Genomic DNA, 20,388 nt, shown 5'->3' with positions numbered 1-20,388 from the left:
CCACTTGTGGTTGACTGAAAAATGTGTGCTGAGGGAGTCTGCAAGCACATTTTGCTTTCCCAGAAGGTAGACTGCTGATAGGATGATTTGATTGGTGATACACTAGTTCCAGAGGCTGACTCCTGCACACAAGGAGGCAGATCTCGCTCTTCCCTGCTTGTTGGTGTAGAAGATACAGTAGTCGTAACATTGTCTGATGTTATAAGGACACAGTGAGTGTGGATGAAGGGAAAAAAGGACTCACATACCTTCCGAACTGCTCATAACTCCAGAATATTGATGTGCATTCTGGACCCTCAAGATATCCAGGAACTTTGTGCTGTGTGGCTGTTAATATGGGCTCCCCAACCTAATAGGGATGCATCTGTAATAATGGTCTTGACCAGAGAGGGTTGGAGAGAAAAGGGGATGCCCATGCATACCTGACGAGGTATAGCAGGGAAGACTCTACCTTGGCTGAAACTGTACCATGGGGTTCATGGAATGGTGGTTTGGGGAGTATACTGACTGCAGCCACATTTAAAGGTTGGCATAAGTGCATGAGGCCATATGACCTAGGAGAGACAGACATATCTTGAACAGTACTTGAGGGTTGCTTGTGATGAGAGCTATGACATTATTCATAGTCTGGAATCCATCCTTGGGCAGGTACACTCCTGTGGTAATAGAATTCAAGGTTGCCCTGATGAAGTCCAGAGATTATTGGGGGGGGGGGGGTGAGAACAGATTTTTTGGCATTTACACTGACTCCCAGTGAGGAGAGAAGGTGTAGCATCATGGAAGTTGATGCATAGGCATGCTGGCAGGATTTGGCAACAAGAAGCCAGTCATTGAGATAGGGAAAGACAATGAGCCCACAACATCTGACATGGGCTGCTACTACTGAGAATATCTTGGTAAAGACTCTCTATTCCAAAGGGTAGTACTCTGTACTGAAAATGTTCGGCGCCCACCATGAATCCAAGGAATCGTCTGTGAGCGGGATGAATGTCTATGTGAAAGTAGGCATCCTTCATATTGAGAGCCATGAACCACATGCCCTTTTCTAAAGATAGGATTATAGAGGCCAACATGACCATGCAAAAACTGAGCTTGGGAATGAAGTGGTTGAGCTGGCAGAAGTTGGGATTGGTCTCCAACTGCCCTTCTTTTTGGGTACTAGGAAGTAAATTGAGTAAAGCCCTCTCCCTTGGTATTGAGGAAGGACATGTTCTATCGCTCCTCACTGCAACAAGTAGTTCAACTCTTGTTTGAGAATACTCTTGTGAGAGTAGCCTCTGAAGAGGGACGGGGAGGGTATTTTGGAGGCGGTAGGGATGCAAACTCTGTCATATACCCAGAGTGGATGACATTCAGCATTCACGTGTCTGTTGTTATTGCATTCCAAGTGTTGAAAAAGAGTACTAGATGACTCCCAAATGGTGTGTGGGGCTTGGGAGCGTTGTGCTTAATGTTTTGTGGTTCTCAAGCTCCCATCAAAAATAATGTCAAGCCAGAGGTTGAGGTTGGGATGCAGAGCCTGTTGCAGTGTGTGTGAGGAAGCAGGATTTTTGAACTCTTTGTCTCTTATGTGGTAGTTCACAGAGTCTCTGATGGGAAAACTGCTGAGCCATATGTTTAGATCTGAATGATCAGCAGTTATTCCCAATGAGTGCAGGGTAGCCCTAGGGTCCTTCAGGGCATATAGGGACTTGTCCATCTTCTGGTTGAAGAGGTGTGATTCAAAGGGGAGGTCCTCAATGGTATTCTGGACTTCTCTAGGGAGCCCTGGTGCATGGAGCCATGACTCCCTGAGCATGATGACAGCAGTAGCCATAGCTCTAGATGATATCAGCACCATTGACTGCAGCTTCTGGAGAGCAGTCTTGGCTATCAGTTTACCTTCATCTATCAGAGCTTGGAAACAAGCTCTGTCTAGCTGTAGAATTCTGTCAGTAAACTTGGCATTAGTGCCTGGTAATTGGCTATTCTGAACTGGAGGCTGGATGATGAGAAGACTTTTCTCCCCAGCAGATCCAGGCATTTGCCTTCTTTGTCAGTGGGAGTAGACCGGGGATATTGCTGTCTAGCACTTTCAGAAGTGGTGTGGATCACCAGTGAGTTGGGAGCGTGGTTAGAAGAAGACTTAGTCACATGCTAATGAGAGTGCTTCCTGGCTTCTTGATGAGATCCCACCTGTGAGGGGTAGATTCTCCCACACCACAGTTGGAGCTTGCGGCAGGAGGCATGCTCCTTGCTGAATTAGGATGATGTATGGGGTAGTTCCCTGGCTTGGGTCTGATTGGGGTCTCATGGCTTTCTCCATGAGGTATTTGCAGAGATGAAGTTCCCACCCTTCTCGTGCACAGCTGGGGAATGATTGGCAGATATTGCACCTTGCTGCATTGTGAGCTTCCCCAAGGCAGTACAGGCAGCACTCGTGGTTCTTGTTGACCGAGAAGGACTGCACACAGGAAGCGTAGAGTCTGAAGCCCAGAGTCCTCGGCATAGTCCGGTACCTGAATGGGTTGCATGGGGGAGGAGGTCCCCCAGGAGAATAATCTAAACACTGAAGAACTATAAAATTCTAACTGTTAAAACTGTTTACAAACTAGATAATTCTTATTTTGTAGGACAAAGCCCAAGCCGCAGACACTGAAGGTTCCAACCAGTACCATGTGGTGGTGAGAAGGAAATGGAAGAGAAATGGGGTCGATCCACCCCACCTTTATTCCCTCAGTCAGAGGCACAAGATGAGCCAGGATGCATGCGCAGACCAGCGGACACTACTTTCAAAATATCTGGCTCCAGGCACATGGTGCACATGTGTAACTCACTGTGGAATACAGTTGGGACTATCACTCGAAGAAGAAAATCAATAATGAATTAATCCTTTGAATTAGCCTTTGCGCATTACAGTCATAACACCAGAAAACCTTTCCATCCGTTGAGCAATATTTCACAATTATTACCCTCAAAGCCAGGCATTAACCATGAGCACATATTAAAGATCGACATGCTGGTTCAGCAAAAGTGTCTTATCTAAACCAGGACACGTCCCATTATATAAAATACCAGTTTGGTACAAATCCTCACATCAAGAAAACAAACCATGTAAAATATTCATTTCTTAGGAAAAGACCTGATTGTGAAAAGGAATGTAGGGGGTTGTGTTTCAGAGCAATAGATCTAAGTGGTAAAGTAGGCTATACCCCATTTTTTCAAAGAAAAACCTCCACTTGTGGTCCTTAAAACTTTAGAGAAAAATGTGTGTAGTTGGAAATGTTTTAAACTTTTCTTAAATGTTGAAATGACAAACACCTTTGTGAAATGCAGACTTTCAACTATGTTAGTTAAATGCAAAGCTCCTAATATAATTCCTAATATCATTGTCAATGGTAAAATGCTTTATATACCAACCTGAAATCTAAGGACCTTGCTAAACTAATTACTAATACAGTATAGAATATTTCTAATAATGGGGAACTAATTAAATTGGCATGATCAAACAACTCCCTCAACCAATTCAGGAAGACAAGAATCATCATCTCTCCAAAAGTTGTTATGAAGAATAAACAACTTCTTTAATAACTATTTAGACTAAACACAATAAGAATTCCTGAATCTTGAAAAGACTGGTTTGAGAACTAAAAACTTTTACGTTTAAATTTAGACTTAAGTACACTTTTCTTTTCATTATAGTTAAAATTGTGTTCAGAATTTCTGAAATCAGAATTTCATTTCCTGTCAAATGCCAATAAAATTGAATGACTATCTCACATAATGGACTAAATAAAAAGAAAGTTAAAATTAACATTAAAAATTATCTGATGCTTTCTCCCCACAAAAAAACAACAACAACAACAAAAAAACAAAGTCAATTATAGTGTTGCATGTTCATTAGGCAGACTGCATGTTCAGGAGCTGAAGGTTTCACCTAAGCCAACCCCCCAGGGCATGGAGTCAATGAAAGAATGAGAGCAACCAACTTTGAATCTATGCAAGTCTGAAAGAGGTGTGTTTTCATAAAATTCCCTAGAAACAGGAAGAAGGATATTAAAAAACACTGAAGTGAGCCCCCCCCCATCCATCCTTCACCCAGCTATCCTGCTTAAACAGCATGCCCTCCACAACATATCCTGCCCATCTATACAAGCAAGCTACTGACAGATGAAAAAAGAACGGAGAAGACTCAAGAGGAAACCAACCCAGGAAAAACCTCCCCAATACTTCAACATGGATTGGTGAGAGAAAGTTAACTAAAACACTACCAAGGGATTAGAATTAAAAAATCTTATAATAATTTTGTTGAGAAATGGAAATGCGGTTGTAATTTAGGACAAACAGATTCTCCTGTTAATCACCAAATGGTTAGACCAGGGGTCGGCAACCTTCGGCACACGGCCCATCAGGGTAATCCACTGGTGGGCCGCAAGACATTTTGTTTACTTTGACCACCTGCAGGCACGGCCCCCTGCAGCTCCCAGTGGCCGCGGTTCACTGTTCCCGGCCAATGGGAGCTGCGGGAAGCGGCGCGGGCCGCAGGGACGTGTTGGCCGTGGCTACCCACCACTTCCATTGGCCAGGAAGGATGAACTATGGCCACAGGGAGCTTCAGGGGGCTGTGCCTGCAGATGGTCAATGTAAATAAAAAGTCTTGTGCTCCGCCAGCAGATTACCCTGGTGGGACGTGTGCCAAAGGTTGCCGACCCCTGGGTTAGACTATGCATTCCTGGAAAGGAGACAGGGAGTAAACACTGGTAAACAAAGAAATAGTGGGATTTCAATGGATTAAGATGCTTAATATTGGTCAATTGTCCTGATTTAAAATAGCTCCTTAAATGGCTTTTTATAAGTAACCGATTTCAGAAGAATTAGATTGTTTACTTTGCCCAACTATAAACTTTTTAGCTTATCTATGATATGCCAAATAGGACCTAATATTTTTAGTAATTTTTAAAATAAAATTCCTTGGCATCCAGCAATTTAAAATTACTCCTTTTTACTCCTCACTTACATTTTGTCCAGAAAATCCATGAGAGGTCGCAACACAATCTCAGCATCGATAGCTGCATTGTTCTTATTGGCCGATACGTTTCCATTTCCTCTCATCTGATTTAGCTCAAAGCTCATCTGTCTCACACACTCCTCAATAACAAGCTGGAAACTAAAGAGAAAAAAAGAGAGTGGAGGAATTATACGACAGAAGATGATTATTTAGATTCTGCTCCATCAACTTCATCGATGAACACAAAATCATTTGTGAGCAGATATGAAGCCCACATGCTTAAGGCACTGTATGATTTAGAAACTGAAAATAACCATTTCTAAAGATTTATAGTTCGTATAAGGCCAAATAATATACTTACCATTGACGTTTGTGTTTTGTTTTCCTTTTACATTGTCCCTATCCCTACAGGAGTCCTAGTAACTATTTTCTGATAGGAATTACACAATAAGAAGGTGAATCAGAGACTTTACTGAGGTATGACTGGCTGTTAAGATAGACATCAGTTTTAGCCAGCACAATTATTCCTGCTTTTAGTTTTGGTATGAGGGGATTACAGACATAAGTTCTATTTATGTGTATTTTTAAAGGGGGTGTTATCAAATATTCTCTCTTTTTGGTAAATTTTATATTCATTTGGTGTCAATATCCTCCTTGAAGATAGAAAATAACAAGACTTCTACCAATTTGTCCTAGTTGACTAAACTAGACTTTTTCTTGTCATGACTCATGTTCCCACACAGCAAAGTTTTGTTTACTACTTTGTACCTAGTTAAGAGAGTAAAAATATTTGGACTGCTTCATAAACCTTTATGCCAGATGCATTTTATGGGAATATTTGGCATTTTAAATTCAAAAGTAGGAACAGATTTTCTATTCTGAAGAACTGATTTCCACACAGCTGAAAAACTAGAGGAGATGGGGGACTGATAGGTCTAGGGTGACCAGACAGCAAATGTGAAAAATCGGGACAGGGGTGGGGGGTAATAGGATCCTATAAAAGAAAAAGACCCAAAAATTGGGACTGTCCCTATAAAATCGGGACATGTGGTCACCCTAGATAGGTCTGTATAAATTAGTTCTGTTTACAAGTGTGGGAGTGGAAGTTGTTCTCAATTCCCCACAAAGTGAGTTTACTGATTTAGTTCATTTCTTGTTTTTCTAGAGGTTCAATTCTCTTCCGATATAGCAGCATCTGCCTGACAGAAAATCTAGGAGTGACACAGGAGCAGTATGGCCATAGTGAGGACATAGATTGGTACATTTAAACAGTGCAAAACTGAGTATTCAGAAGTATCTGAGAAGTAAAAGTACCTCAAGTACCACAGGGGCAATAAATATGATAATCAATTCTAAATGCATTCATAGACAAATTGAATAGATAAGCCTGTAGCTAAAGAATCTACAAAAAACAATTAGTAAAAGAACAAACAAGCTAAGTGAAAACAGACTGAAAACTCCCAGCTATTGTGCTTCATCACAAAAACCCAACACAAAAAACCACATGAACACATCTGATTGCCAAGAAGACAGAAGGCTTTTCCAGTGACACCTACTCAGAAACCAACTTTGAAATGAATAAAGGGGAGCCCAAAAACCAATGCATGGCACAGTTGCTTTCCCAGTTCAGCCTCAGAATGCTTCTGGCTGCCAGTGCTGCTCTTAAAGCCACCTCTTTTCTCATTCAGATTATGCAGGCAGTGGGTCTACTCTAGTACCCAAACTGCTGCATCTTGTTCAACCACAATTAGTTGAGGCAATGTTCGCTGCTTGGTGCTATAGACAACTCCATCCTGAGCAAACTGCTGCCATACTTATTAACTCAGCATGGCCACATGGGCAGCCTCTAAAAGAATGAGATAAGACTCAGAAATGGCAGAAGGCCTCCTAGAGAAGTTTTACTTGGTTTTCTTCAGAGTAAGGCTATGAAGCTATCTGGGTGCCCTTGTGCCGATTTTTGGTTAGAGGGTGTCACAGGCACAAACTATGGACAAATTTAAGGAGGAAAAAGCACATGAGAAACACACAAAGACAAATTGGGAACATTTTGACCAACTTTGGCAATGGGAATGAGGGCTGTTGGATGACTTGTGCTAATTCTCCTGGCTTTTCTGCAGAAGAGTGAAAAATATAGGTCCCTATGACCACTCATTCTTATCTTAATGAAGTGGTAGATATTTTCTTTAAATTAAAAAACTATTTCACCCAGAAGATTATACCAATTTTAGGAAAAATCAAACACAGTGCTTCATCTAGTTAACAGTGACCTTTTAAGACAGGGAGAGAAGAGACCACAGGGAGCTAGTACAGGTATTATCCACCATTTAATTCTTGGCTGACATTTCCCCTTCTTACTAAGTCACTTAATTTTCCCTATTATTTGGGTTGTCTCAGCCTATTAATGATCTGAGGCAGCCATGACTCTTCCTCAATTGTATTTATTCAAACCATCCTTTTCCATAGTTAATGAAGCCATACACTGAAAAGGAAAACAGTTTGCACAGGTTGTATGAATATGGCATTAACTGTTACTGAGAAACTAAAACTTTCACCTGCCTCCCACGGTTGCAGATTCCCTGAACAATCCCTCTCTCTTATATTCCTTTTCAAGCAAAGGCAAAAACAGTCCTATGATTTTTACTTCCAATAGCAAGACTCAGATATGTTGCTGGTACAGTGCAAACCGCATTCTGGCCAGCGACATGCACACTGATTCAAGAGTAAGGCTCACTAGCTGATTCCAGCAGACCAGACACTGACAGAGCAAATGACTCAAGAGGGCTTCACAGTGACCATTTGAAGAAGGGTAAATTCAGACAGGCTACCTGAGTGGGGCAGGCTACTGGACAAAGCTGTCAGTCTCAGGAAATCAAAACACACACACAGTAAAAGAGAGGTTGAACGTTGTATTAGTTAAGAACAAATCGAGCCATTTTTATCTTCCAAAAGCAGAAAATAAAATTTCCAGCTGTGTCACTATAACCCATTCATGCCCAAACATTAGTTTTAGTGTCCTTTGGAGGTGAGGATACTGCTGTATTTTCCAAAACATACAGCCAGCCAGTCAGAGATACACACATATTCATGCAGTGGATCTTGCTACACTGGAGCAAGCTGTATGTGAAAAGACATACACTCACCCAATCTAGTCAATGGATTGGCTTTTGGCTATGCACATCTGCCTGCTTTGAGGCACAATGGAGTATTTTTAATGGTTGCCATCACTGTAGCACAAATTCTTTAAGTATGTTTATTACCTTGCACCATAGGCAATGCTGAGCTCATCCAGTACGCTACTGAGTTTCACCTGAAGTTCTTTGAGAACAACACTAGCGTCAGGATCCAGCTGGAAAGAGATGATGAGTAATGTTATTTTTCTGCATTCTTCTCACATGCAGTCTATTTCTCTGTTACAATTAATGGATTAGGCATTACATACATTCATTATACTACACTACTAGAAAACAAATATGGAAACACCAACTAGAATAGGAAATGTTCAATTAGCCTTAATGTCCAAATAGTGTCGCACTAACAATACAGAATAAATTGTTCAAATGAAATAAGAAAGAATTACCTTACAAGAAAACAAAATAGTATCATTAATGGTACTATGGGATTGATACAGAAGGTGTTAACAGTTCACAAGATTTTTAGAATTTCAGAAATCACCTCAGCAAAGGTGGTATATGCTAGCGATAACAAGAGGATCATGTATGAAAAGGTCGATGGTGCTTGTTTTAATAACCAACTGGCTTTTTTTGGTACATATTACTCTTTTGTAGGTGTCATTTTTAAAATGTACATTGAAGGTGTTTCCACAGTGTTTCCACTAATGCAGCTTGGACTAGAACATCTGTCTATGAGGACGATGGCTTGAGGACCACCCCTGCTGCTTCTACTTATAGGACAAGAGGGAGGGGAATCTATTAACTTTTATTCCTTCATTGCATTCCTTAAAGCCACTAAAGACACCCATTGGCCCAAAATAGCTTTCTCTCAAGCACAGTGCAATACAATTCTGTGGAGGAATCAGGAAAAAGTGCTGTTGTATCTTTAATACAGGTTCTTTCTCACCTTAGTGGGAAATGAGGGAGCAGGAGAGAATTAATTTTACATTTACATCTCTTCTCAGGTAGAGGGCTAGTGATCCATGCACAGACATTTTATCTGTAATGCATTCTTTTTCAAATCTCTATCAGAAATCATTTTAAATAACACTTTGAAATTAAAAAAACCATCTAGCTTTTTGTTTCCTCGAATCTTGGAATTTAGAAAAAAAATAGTTTGTGACCATCATAGGATACGACTGATTAAAAGAATGTCAGCATAGTTCATTTTAATATGAATTAATAACTGACTTCCTCTTCTTTGGTTAATCTACATTCAAATGTAATTGCACCCAATCCTGCAGTAATTCCATATGCAGAAGTCCCAATAATTTCAAAAGAAATTTTGCATTTGGAGGAAATACATAATCATGCTTGTCTGTATTTGTACTTTTTTTTGTTTTATTTATGAACGGGTTCATTACTCTAGTTCCTGAGTGCTTCAGAACACTTTTGTAAAATAGGTAAGCATTATTATCTGCATTTTAGAGGTGGAGAACCTTGGAACAGTGCAGATAGGTGACTTAACCAAGGTCACACAGGACAGCAGTGACAGAGCACAGACTACAACCCAGATTTGCTGACTCCTAGTACTATGTTAACCAAAAGACCACCCAACCTCTTTTTATAGAGTGCCTCAAAGAAAATCAGTCATGATATTATATCTATATTTATTTTTTACAAGCATAGAAAATCAGAGATGATATATTTTTTAACAAAAATCTGATATAATGAAAGAGTGGGGTTACTATATAGGCCACAGTCCAGCAAAGTCTGTACTTAACTATGAACACCAGTTAGTCCCATGGAGTAGGGCCTCCATGGGACTACTTATGTGCTTAAAGTTAAGAAATGCATACACATTATCAATTTGATAATACAGGCAAGGGAATGTAAACAACAAAGAAATTTGTGAGCTCAAACCAAAACCCTAGAAGCATACACCTCTGAAGCTTGGAGAAGTTCAAGTGGACCCAGATCCAAACTTTGCAGTTGGTCCTCCCTCTGTAATAGGCTGAACCAAAAGGCTGGACAAGGAAGCTTGGACTCAAACCTTATGGCTTGGACCAAATTTTTTAATCTGAGAAACTCATTAATGTTGCTCTGATATTTCCCACTGGACAGTTCAGAGAGGTGTTTTTCCTACAGTAAAACTTGATTTTACTGACAGTGCAAACTTCTTCCTTAATGATCTTTTTCCTTAGTAAGTATGGCTGGGAAAAACAAACTAATCTCATTGAAAATACAACGAGGAGTACTTGTGGCACCTTAGAGACTAATAAATTTATTTAGGCATAAGCTTTTGTGGGCTAAAACCCACGTCATCAGATGCATGGAGTAATCCTGCTTTGAGCAGGGGATTGGACTAGATGACCTCCTGAGGTATCTTCCAACCCTAATATTTTATGATTCTATGAAAATACAGTAGGCAGGGATATATACACAGTACATGAAAAGATGGGAGTTGCCTTACCAAGTGTGTGTGGGGGGTGGTCAGTGCTAATGAGACAATTCAATTAAAGTGGAAGTGAGCTATTCTCAATAGTAGAATACCAAGGAAGGAAAAATCACTTTTGTAGTGGTGAGGCCAATGTAATCAGGGTGGCCCATTTCAAACAGTTGACAAGAGGGTGTGAGTAACAGTAGGGGGAAATTAGTAGGGGGAAATTAGTTTTTGTAGTGACCCATCCACTCTCAGTCTTTATTCAGGTCTAATTTGATGTTGTCCAGTTTGCAAATTAATTCTAGTTCTGCAATTTCTTGTTGGAGTCTGTTTTTGAAGTTTTTTTGTTGAAGAATTGCCACTTTTAAGTTTGTTATTGAGTGTCCAGGGAGATTGAAGTGTTCTCCGACCAGTTTTTGAATGTTATAATTCTTGATGTCTGATTTGTGTCCATTTATTCTTTTGCGTAGAGACTGTCCGGTTTGGCCAATGTACATGGCAGAGGGGCATTGCTGGCACATGATGGCATATATCACATTGGTAGATGTGCAGGTGAATGAGCCTCTGGTGGTGTGGCTGGTGTGGTTGGGTCCTATGATGGTGTCCCTTGAATAGATATGCGGACAGAGTTGGCAACGGGGTTTGTTGCAAGGATAGGTTCCTGGGTGAGTTTTTTTGTTGTGTCGTGTGTAGTTGCTGGTGAGTATTTGCTTCAGGTTGGGGGGTTGTCTGTAAGCGAGGACTGGCCTGTGTCCCAAGGTTTGTGAGAGTGAGGGATTGTCCTTCAGCATAGGTTGCAGATCCTTGATGATGTGCTGGAATGGTTTTAGTTGGGGGCTGAAGGTGACGGCTAGTGGCGTGCTGTTACTTTCTTTGTTGGGCCTGTCCTGTAGTAGGTGACTTCTGGGTACCCTTCTGGCTCTGTCAATCTGTCAGTCCAGCACATCATCAAGTGATTTTTCCTCGCTTGGTATTCTACTGTTGAGAATAGCCCACTTCCACTTTAATTGAATTGTCTCGTTAGCACTGACCCCCCACACTTGGTAAGGCAACTCCCATCTTTTCATATACTGTGTATATATACTTTCCTACTGTATTTTCCACTCCATGCATCTAATGAAGTGGTTTTTAGCCCATGAAATCTTATGCCTAAATAAATCCATTAGTCTCTAAGGTGCCACATGTACTCCTTGTTGTTTTTGCTGATACAGACTAACATGGCTACCACTCTGAAACCTAATCTCATTGAATAATTCATACTGGGAATCAGTATTAGAGTTGGCTGAGTAATACAAAGAATTTTCTGTGACTAGTTGCTCAATATCTAGAAATGAACTTGATTAAGGCATTGCATCCCATTTGTTTTTAGTTTTTGTGAACATTTGAGTGATGAATCTATACCCATGGAAAAAAGATTTTAAGCACTTGTACTTGAATATTCACCCAGCCAATGGGAGCTGTGGGAAGTGGCGGCCAGCATGTCCCTGTGGCCCACACCGCTTCCCACAGCTCCCGTTGGCCGGGAATGGCGAACCGCGGCCACTGGGAGCTGTGGGGGACCAAGCCTGCGGACGGGTCAATGTAAACAAAATGTCTTGTGGCCCGCCAGTGGATGACTCTAATGGGCTGCATGCCGAAGGTTACTGACCCCTGTGACATATAGCAAACATTAAATTGTACATATGAGCATTCACATTGAATGTGGCACATTTTATATGGAACAGGATATACTTGCCAGAGCCCTGGCATGCAAACAAAAAAGTTAGAAAACCATCTTATCCCGCTCTTTGCAGCTAAGACCACAAAGCCTAATGCAATTAGTTTGAATGAGTGGTTGTTATGATAACCAATCATTACAGACCAATAAATGTAATGCACTTACTAAATTTATCTGGAATAGGACACTGCTTGGCCAAAATGGTTTTGCTGGTGCAAATGCTAACTTTTGACTCTGTACCAATCTTAGAATATTTAAAGAGTGTGTGCAAGTTTTAAAATTCTTAGCAAATGTTTGTGCTTTCAAAGTGCAAGAAAAAGTTTGTGAATGCAAAACTGGAGGTCCATGGATAGAAAATCCAGCTTTCTGCATACTCATAGGCCATGCTTATCAGTGCAATGCCATTCAAAGGAGTGGAATATAAAGTTACATTTCTTGGTTGGATATACGTTATACATTTATAGGCAATCCAATGAGCTCAGGATTATAGGATTACAAAATGTGGCGGTACCATCAAGTTATTTTGGTTTAATAACAGTGAATACTTCATGGGACAAAACAATACTCTGGGCTGTAGCCAAGATGTGCACTTTTCACTCACTTTATCTCGGGCTCTTTGAATGCCAGCCAGGTCCCCAACATACATTAGAGTGGCCCTCAGACAGCAGTCGTGCTGCATTTACCCCACCCATGCTTACTGTTGTGTTCACAGGGTGGGTGTGGGTGTGGCCAAGCAGCCTCTATGGGTTTGTCTACACAGCAAAGAAAAACCCATGGCTGGCCTGTGGCAGTTGACTTGGGCTCGCGGGCCTTGGGCTGTGAAGCTGTTTCATTGCTGTTTAGGCTTCCGGGCTTGGGCTGGAGCCTGGGCTCTAGAACCCTGTGGGATGAGTCCCAGAGTTTGGCCTCCAGTCTGAGCCCGGCAGTCTATACAGCAGTGAAACAGCCCCACAACCCAAGCCCAGTGAGCCCGAGTTAGCTGGCATGGGTCAGACGCGGGTCTTTCTTTACTTTGTAGACATACCGTATGGCTCTACACTTTCAAAGGATCCTCCTATGCACAGGGCTGATCCAGTGGCTGGCTAAGATGGCTTTCAGGAAGTTTTGTACTGGGGGAGTGGTGTACAGCGACCCCAAGTATATCAGTGCATCAGGTCATTTATCTTTTATGGATATGTCAATCCATTTGTTTGTTAACATGCAAAGCACACGTTGCATTACTAAAAAAACCAAAGTAACTTAAATAACAACGTTCAGTGGAAATGGGAAGCAATTACAGTGCATTACTGTCATTTCCTTAACTGTTCTAAAACACTCAAGTCCACAATGTGACTAAATTTTGAGACAGTGGCACAATACTGACAATATAAAATCACAACAATCTTACAAGAGAATTTTTGTACTTATAAAAGGTCTATTATTTTGCCAGTACTTTCAACAAGTTGTACTGATGTGTGGTACATAACATTTGCTGTTTTTTAGGAAAGTTTTTATGTAGGGAATGTACTGTAGCAAAGCCAGGGTGTTCTCAATTCATGGCACTGACAAACCGCAAGGCTTGTGCTGGTTTGGTATTACAGGACACTGTATGCAATGTAATAATAATAATACCTAGTTCACACAGAGCGCTTTTCATCAGTCAGTGTCAGAGCACTTCACAAAGGAGGTGTCTCAGCCTCATTTTACAGGAAACAGAGGCATAGAGAGATGAAGCAACTACCCAAGATAACAGAAGTGGAGCAGCAGAGCCAGGAATAGAACCCAAGTCTCCTTAGTCCTAGTCCAGTGTTCTAGACACTAGGCCACACTGTCTGCTAATAGAGCAGTAACCAATCAGGCAACTTCTTTGTCCATACACACTGTTGTTGTGGATGACCACATAAATGCCCAGACATAGGCGATAAGATAATACAGGGAGCAGTGCAGGATAAGAACACAGACAGATAGAAGAGTTTTATAAAACCCATGCAAGCTTTTCTTGTGCTAATGTTACTTGTACTAACATTTTAAGAAGATGGACTCCTACACTTTCAGAATAGCGAAGACTTCAACTGCCATCAAATGATTGATTTCAAGGGCCAAAGTAATCTCTGGAGTAACTTTGGGCTTGGCTACACTTGCGAGTTACAGCACATTAAAGGAGCCCCGGGCGCACTAGCTCACTACCTGTCCACACTAGCAAGGCACGTAGAGCGCTCTGACTCCATGGCGAGAGCGCTCCTGGTACTCCACCTCGGTGAGTAGAATAATATTTGATGAACCCCCGCTGGAGCGCCCCAGCGTCAGTGTGAACCAGATGCTGCATTACTGCGCTCTGATCAGCCTCCAGAAACCTCCCATAATCCCCTTAAGTCAAGTAACCATTCTTGGATATGCCCTTTGAAAGCTCCGTTTGACAGCTGGCATACTTATCTGCTCCGAGACAAAGTGGAATGCTGTGTGTGTGAGAGAGAGAGGTGTGGGGGGGGAGGGGGATGTCTGCTGCTGTCTGAACTTACAAGACAGTATTCTGACATGCTCTCAGCCCCCCAAAATCCCACTTTCTCTCCCCCCACATACACACAACATACTCCATCACACTCCAGCCCACGGCGCCCCATTTGAAAAGCACGTTGCAGCCACTTGCATGCTGGGATAGCTACCACAATGCACTGCTCTTTGTGGCCATTGCAAGAGCTGCTAATGTGGCCAGTGCGTTGACAGCTGTCAGTGTGGACTGACTACAGCGCTTTCCCTATTGTGCTCTACGAAGACTGGTTTAACTCAAAGCGTTCTACATCTGCAAGTGTAGCCATGCCCTTTGTTTACCCTTGGTGTCATCCTCCCTTGAGTTCAACAATCTGAGTGTAAGAAAACAATCAGAACTAAATTCTGAAGTGAATAGGGAAGTGAGTGACTGAATCCTGGGCAGTTCTGAAGTTTACAAGTTTGAATGCAGACAGGGAATATTATGGTGAATCAAACACCTTTTGATATAGATCATCCACCACATTCAGAGGGTATTGCATAAGGAGCGGTGGATATCCAAAAATCAAGTGTCTGGTATAGGTTTTTATTCTTTATCAAGTGATGAAGTGTGAAGTCTGGTCTGATGTGCTGCTGACAGTTTGGTGGAGATGGAAATGAAGTCCAACGATTATCCCCATTTTAAGGGGAAGAGTAAATTATTGGTGGAAGAGACTGTCATAGAGAGAAAACAAAATGACCAGTGGGCCCTAACTTTTCAAATCTATTTAAATAATAGAACATGAATGCATGACCCATTCATTCCCCAACTACTTGGGTTCCATTCATAGTTCTATGCAGTGTGTGGGCTGGATCCCAAAAGAAATCTGTAATCTGATTAATTGTTAAGTGTCGTGGCCTCATGACCATAGCAAATTTTGTATCAGCCATGGAAATGGTTGTTAACAGGTTAACTTCAAACACTTTTTTTCTACCAATTCTTAATTTACATAATATTCCCATCTTGATAAATATTTCTGCCTCGTTAACTCCTTCTTAAATAATACAGTTATTTTTTACCCAAAACAGAACACAGTTACTTAAAATTAGTTGGCACTAATTCATAAAGTCCATTAATTAAAGATTATTGAATATATCATTAGTGGTTGGACTAATTCTGAATGTTAAATATAGGCAGAATAAATTTGCAGAACAACTAAAAAATTCAAGAAATATTTGTACATCTTTATTTGATTTCAAGATACTACTCGCCTAAAACTGTCACAAAATTTTAAAATGTCCAAAGTTTGGAAATGTGTCAAAGAGCCTGTGAATTCTGCATGGCTGCTTTCTACATAATGGGTTAGCTATTCCCATCTGAAATTTAACCTGAACCAAAATGTGCTAGTAAGGAGACAACCTTGTTAATTGTAAATTTGCTAGAGTTTGCGCAGGAAACTGCAGGATGCACATTTATTTTTTTAGGACTCAGTAGAACCTTTGATTTTCACTAATAATTTAGCATGGATACTTGGCCATCCTCCTTTATACTAAAACAAACAGGTGTGTGACAGTTGGTATCCTTATGTTCACCACTTTTACAAGACAATGATACATTTAATACAAAGTATGACTTGTGAGGTATCATTTGAAAACTCAGTCTGCCAAACATTATTGTCCCGGTAAAATATGTGTGGCAACATTGTATGTAAACTTATAAAGTTCTACTGTATAAGACTGTGATGTGCAGTCTATATGGTTTTATAAAAATATGATAAGTGAATATAATGTAACTGGGATATGCTTCATGCAAAAGGTCTCTTGTAAGGTATCATTACAAAGCTTATAATCTATTGAGTGTGATCATCCTATTTGTATAAATGTACCACTCTTGTATCTAAAACTAGAAATACAAAATATAACTCTGAGGGCCTATTGTAATTATGCAAAGTGTGGGCCATTAATGGTGGTTTGGAAACTTGATGACTCCCATTAACCAGGACCATTGTCTGCAGATGGCTGTGTTTACCTGTTAGTCTTCCTGTATATGTGTGTGCTGGCAAGTGGGTAATGAAGTCTTGCAGTGACATGTGATCATGTCACCTGACCTGGAATCCATCTTTAACTTGGTGCTTTTCCAGTGAGCGGGGCTGGAAACCCAGAGCAACAAAGGGTTCCCGCCTAATGCAAAATATATATAAAGGGGTGGAACAGAACAAAGGGAGGGGGTGGAGAGGAGCCATCATGAAGAATCCCCTAGCTACCACCTAAGCTGGAACAAGAGCTGTACCAGGGGAAAGAATTGTGCCCAGGCCTGGAAGGTGTCCAGTCTGAGGAAAAAAACTTACTGAAGCATCTCTACGGGTGAGATTATCTGTATTTAGTTTAATTAGATATAGATTTGTGCATTTTATTTTATTTTGCTTGGTAACTTACTTTGTTCTGTCTGTTACTGCTCAGAACCACTTGAATCCTATTTTCTGTATTTAATAAAATCACTTTTTACTTATTAATTAACTCAGAGTATGTGTTAATACCTGGGAGAGCAAACAGCCATGCATATCTCTCTATCAGTGTTATAGAGGGCAAACAATTTATGAGTTTACCCTGCATAAGCTTTATACAGGGTAAAACGGATTTATTTGGGTTTAGACCCCATTGGGAGTTGGGCATCTGAGTGCTAAAGACAAGCACACTTCTGTGAGCTGTTTTCAGGTAAACCTGCAGCTTTGGGGCAAGCAATTCAGACCCTGGGTCTTTGTTGGAGCAGACGGGAGTGTCTGGCTCAGCAAGACATGGTGCTGGAGTCCTGAGCTGGCAGGGAAAACAGGAGCAGAGGTAGTCTTGGTATATTAGGTGGCAGTTCCCAAGGGGGTTTCTGTGATCCAACCCGTCACAAAGACATGTTTCAGGTTTGGGAAATAACTTCAAACCAATTCCCCAGAGAGAAAAGGCTAGCCAGCAACCCAGCCAGGTGTCACCATAATCAGATGGAGTATCACCTGGTTAAGTAGCCATCCTTTGGCAGGAAGAAGGTTGGGAGTGAGAAATTTACATCTTCGCAATGGAACAGCTGGAAGTTCCTGGGCAAACAGACTGTTGCCTGAATCCCAGCTGGAAATGATTCTAAAAGAGGGGGAAGAGATATAAAAATGAGGAACAGAGGCCCCAAATCACCTCTCTCCCCTCATCTCTAATCATGGTGTCAACAACACTTGAAAGACAAAAGAAACATCACTGAGCTGGTCCTGGTTGAAAGAAATCCAGCCAGACTGCTGTAAGCATGTGGTGAGAGAAATCTTTTTGCTTTAAATACACTTAGCTTGTTAAGTTAGGCATTAGCTTGCATTTTACCTTTTATTTCTTTGTAATCAATTTTGACCTTTATGCCTCATTACTTGTAATCACTTAAAATCTAGCTTTCTGTAGTTAATAAATTTGTTTTATTGTTTTATCTAATCCAGTGTTTTTTAATTGAAGTGTTTGGGGAACTCCATTTGAGATAACAAGGCTTGTGCAGTACAAGACACAAACTTCTGGGGGAAAGTCTGGGACTGGGATTTTGCTGGTGTTGCTTTGCAGTATAATGCAAGAGTGGTAGGTTGGCTGGCTGAAGCACTCTTGCAGTATATCTGGGAGTAACTGACATGCTGAAGACTGTGTTGAACTGACCAGGAGTGGCTGCTCTCACAATGAAGCAGCGTAAAAGGCACCCCAGGGTAGAGAACTGAGAGGACATAGTTATCTAATAGCCCAGATTGTACCCTGGGTAATGTGATAAGGTGCTAAAGCAAACTTTCCTACATATGTGGTTTATTACACTTGCCTATTGTATTGATAAAAAAAATTGTGCTTCAGTTCCCATGCTCCTATCTTTTTTTCACTGTGAGAAATTAATCTTGTTTTGATTAGAGAGCATCTTTTTTTTTTCAATACCCTTCTCAGTAGGCTAATTTGTATTTCTGCAATACAGATTATATATATATATATATATTTATACATATGGTATGTATATATATATTTTATATATATATATATATATATATACACACACACCTCTACCCCAATATAATGCTGTCCCCGGGAGCCAAAAAATCTTACCGCGTTATAGGTGAAACTGCGTTATATATTGCTTTGATCCTCCAGAGTGTGCAGCCCTGCCCCCCTGGAGCGCTGCTTTACCGCGTTATATCCGAATTTGTGTTATATCGGGTCATGTTATATCAAGGTAGAGGTGTGTATATATATATATATATATATATATATATATATATATATATTAGTTCTGAGAATTTTATATTAATGGCTAGTGGCTGAGGTTTTTTTCTCTGTTTATGGAGCTCCCTGTCCTATCATTCCCAACAGTCCTGCTTTGAATGCGGGGATTGTTGTTTTATTATAGGGTTTTCATTGCACCATTTGACAGGCAAACTTGTTGAACACCCTTTCATGATGTAGACCTGAAGAGATTAGCAGCTTTCAATTTTGTATAAAATTAGTTTTGCTTTAACCAATATAAGGTCTTTTTTTCTGCTGAAAATCGTATCTGTTTTGTTGTGCCTTCCATGAGCTCAACGGGAAACTATTTTCACCTCGCTAGGAAATCATTGACAGGCTTTATTGCTTGTTTTGTTTCTTTGTATGTACTAGTTCAATAAGGCAAACTGGCCAGTAGTTTGTTCTTGGAATGTCTAGGGATTCAGAATTCCAATTCGCGGGGAAACGTTTTAGTGGCACTTTGAAAAGGAAAAAAGTTGAACATGAATGCACTTTCCTTCAAGAAATTCACTTGACAGGAAAATGTAACACTGAATACGGGCTATGCAGGCGAAGTATTTTATGCTTCACTTCATCACTGAGGGCAAAATCTTGAGTTCTTTATTCATGCCTTACTCCGGGTAAACTCCCTAAACTGAACAAGGACTTGACCTGAAATTCACCTCAAGGCCTAATTTAAGACCTTAATGCAGGACTTAAAGGTGACCTGCAAATGGTTTTGTGAAAATTGGGCTTGTGTCCTTTTTTACTACTTTATGGTATATGAGAAGGACAGAACTGTTTAAAGTTTTTTTTTATTGCTTGTGTTTTATCTTATTGATAACAGGAATGTGAAATCTGGCCTTCCCTGATTTAGCTAGAGAACCTGTAGGAGGCTTCACTGATGTCTATAATCTTAATACCTTTAATAAATGGGCTGAGCATGTGGAAGCTTTAATAAACCCTTCTTTTATCCAAAATGTTAATTAGTCTTTTAGGCTGAGTAGGTCTTATGAAAAACATTTTAAACAGACACTAAAAATCTCCTCCCAATTGCTCAACTTTCATTCTATTGGCTCTTGCAATGGCACCAATTCATTAATTCTACAGACATGAAGAATATTAATCTAATAATGTTAAGTTTAGCATGTTTTTAGGCTATGGACAATGAGAATGACTTGGTCATTTACAAGATTTGAAATGAACTGGTGACCATTTATCTGAAGGGCCAAAATCCCAATAATATATATGTAAGATCTTGACCACCGTCTCTGTTAAGAATCTTTCACATAGGCCCATACTCCACGGCCCAGTCTGAGGCATGAGGCCTAGTTAACAATGGACAATACATGGCTAAAGAATGCTGGGATAAGCAAGAGACAGGAGATAGCCTTGTTTGTCTCAACTATACATAAAATAAGCTGAGACA

The 20,388-nt window shown here is 40.6% G+C and overlaps 1 protein-coding gene and 1 long non-coding RNA gene across 2 annotated transcripts in view; one reads left to right on the top strand and one right to left on the bottom strand.

The window, feature by feature from the left end:
- The window catches only part of LOC122174057 (uncharacterized), a 246,653-nt gene extending 242,075 nt beyond the window's left edge, over positions 1-4,578 (top strand). Inside the window, exon 5 of the long non-coding RNA XR_010590713.1 lies at positions 2,613-4,578. This is a non-coding gene — a long non-coding RNA (uncharacterized LOC122174057). The remainder of the gene's footprint in view (positions 1-2,612) is intronic.
- UNC13C (unc-13 homolog C) overlaps positions 1-20,388 on the bottom strand; it is a 402,369-nt gene that overhangs the window by 57,029 nt on the left and 324,952 nt on the right. The window contains exons 25-26 of the mRNA XM_065558178.1: positions 8,245-8,333; positions 4,997-5,146 (exon numbers count right to left, since the gene is read on the bottom strand). Of these exons, the coding sequence (XP_065414250.1) occupies positions 4,997-5,146; positions 8,245-8,333 (239 nt within the window). The remainder of the gene's footprint in view (positions 1-4,996; positions 5,147-8,244; positions 8,334-20,388) is intronic.

Source organism: Chrysemys picta, chromosome 10 (assembly GCF_011386835.1).
Source record: "Chrysemys picta bellii isolate R12L10 chromosome 10, ASM1138683v2, whole genome shotgun sequence".
In the NCBI taxonomy this organism is placed as follows: Eukaryota; Metazoa; Chordata; order Testudines; family Emydidae; genus Chrysemys; species Chrysemys picta.
This window is presented reverse-complemented; position numbering and strand designations above follow the sequence as displayed.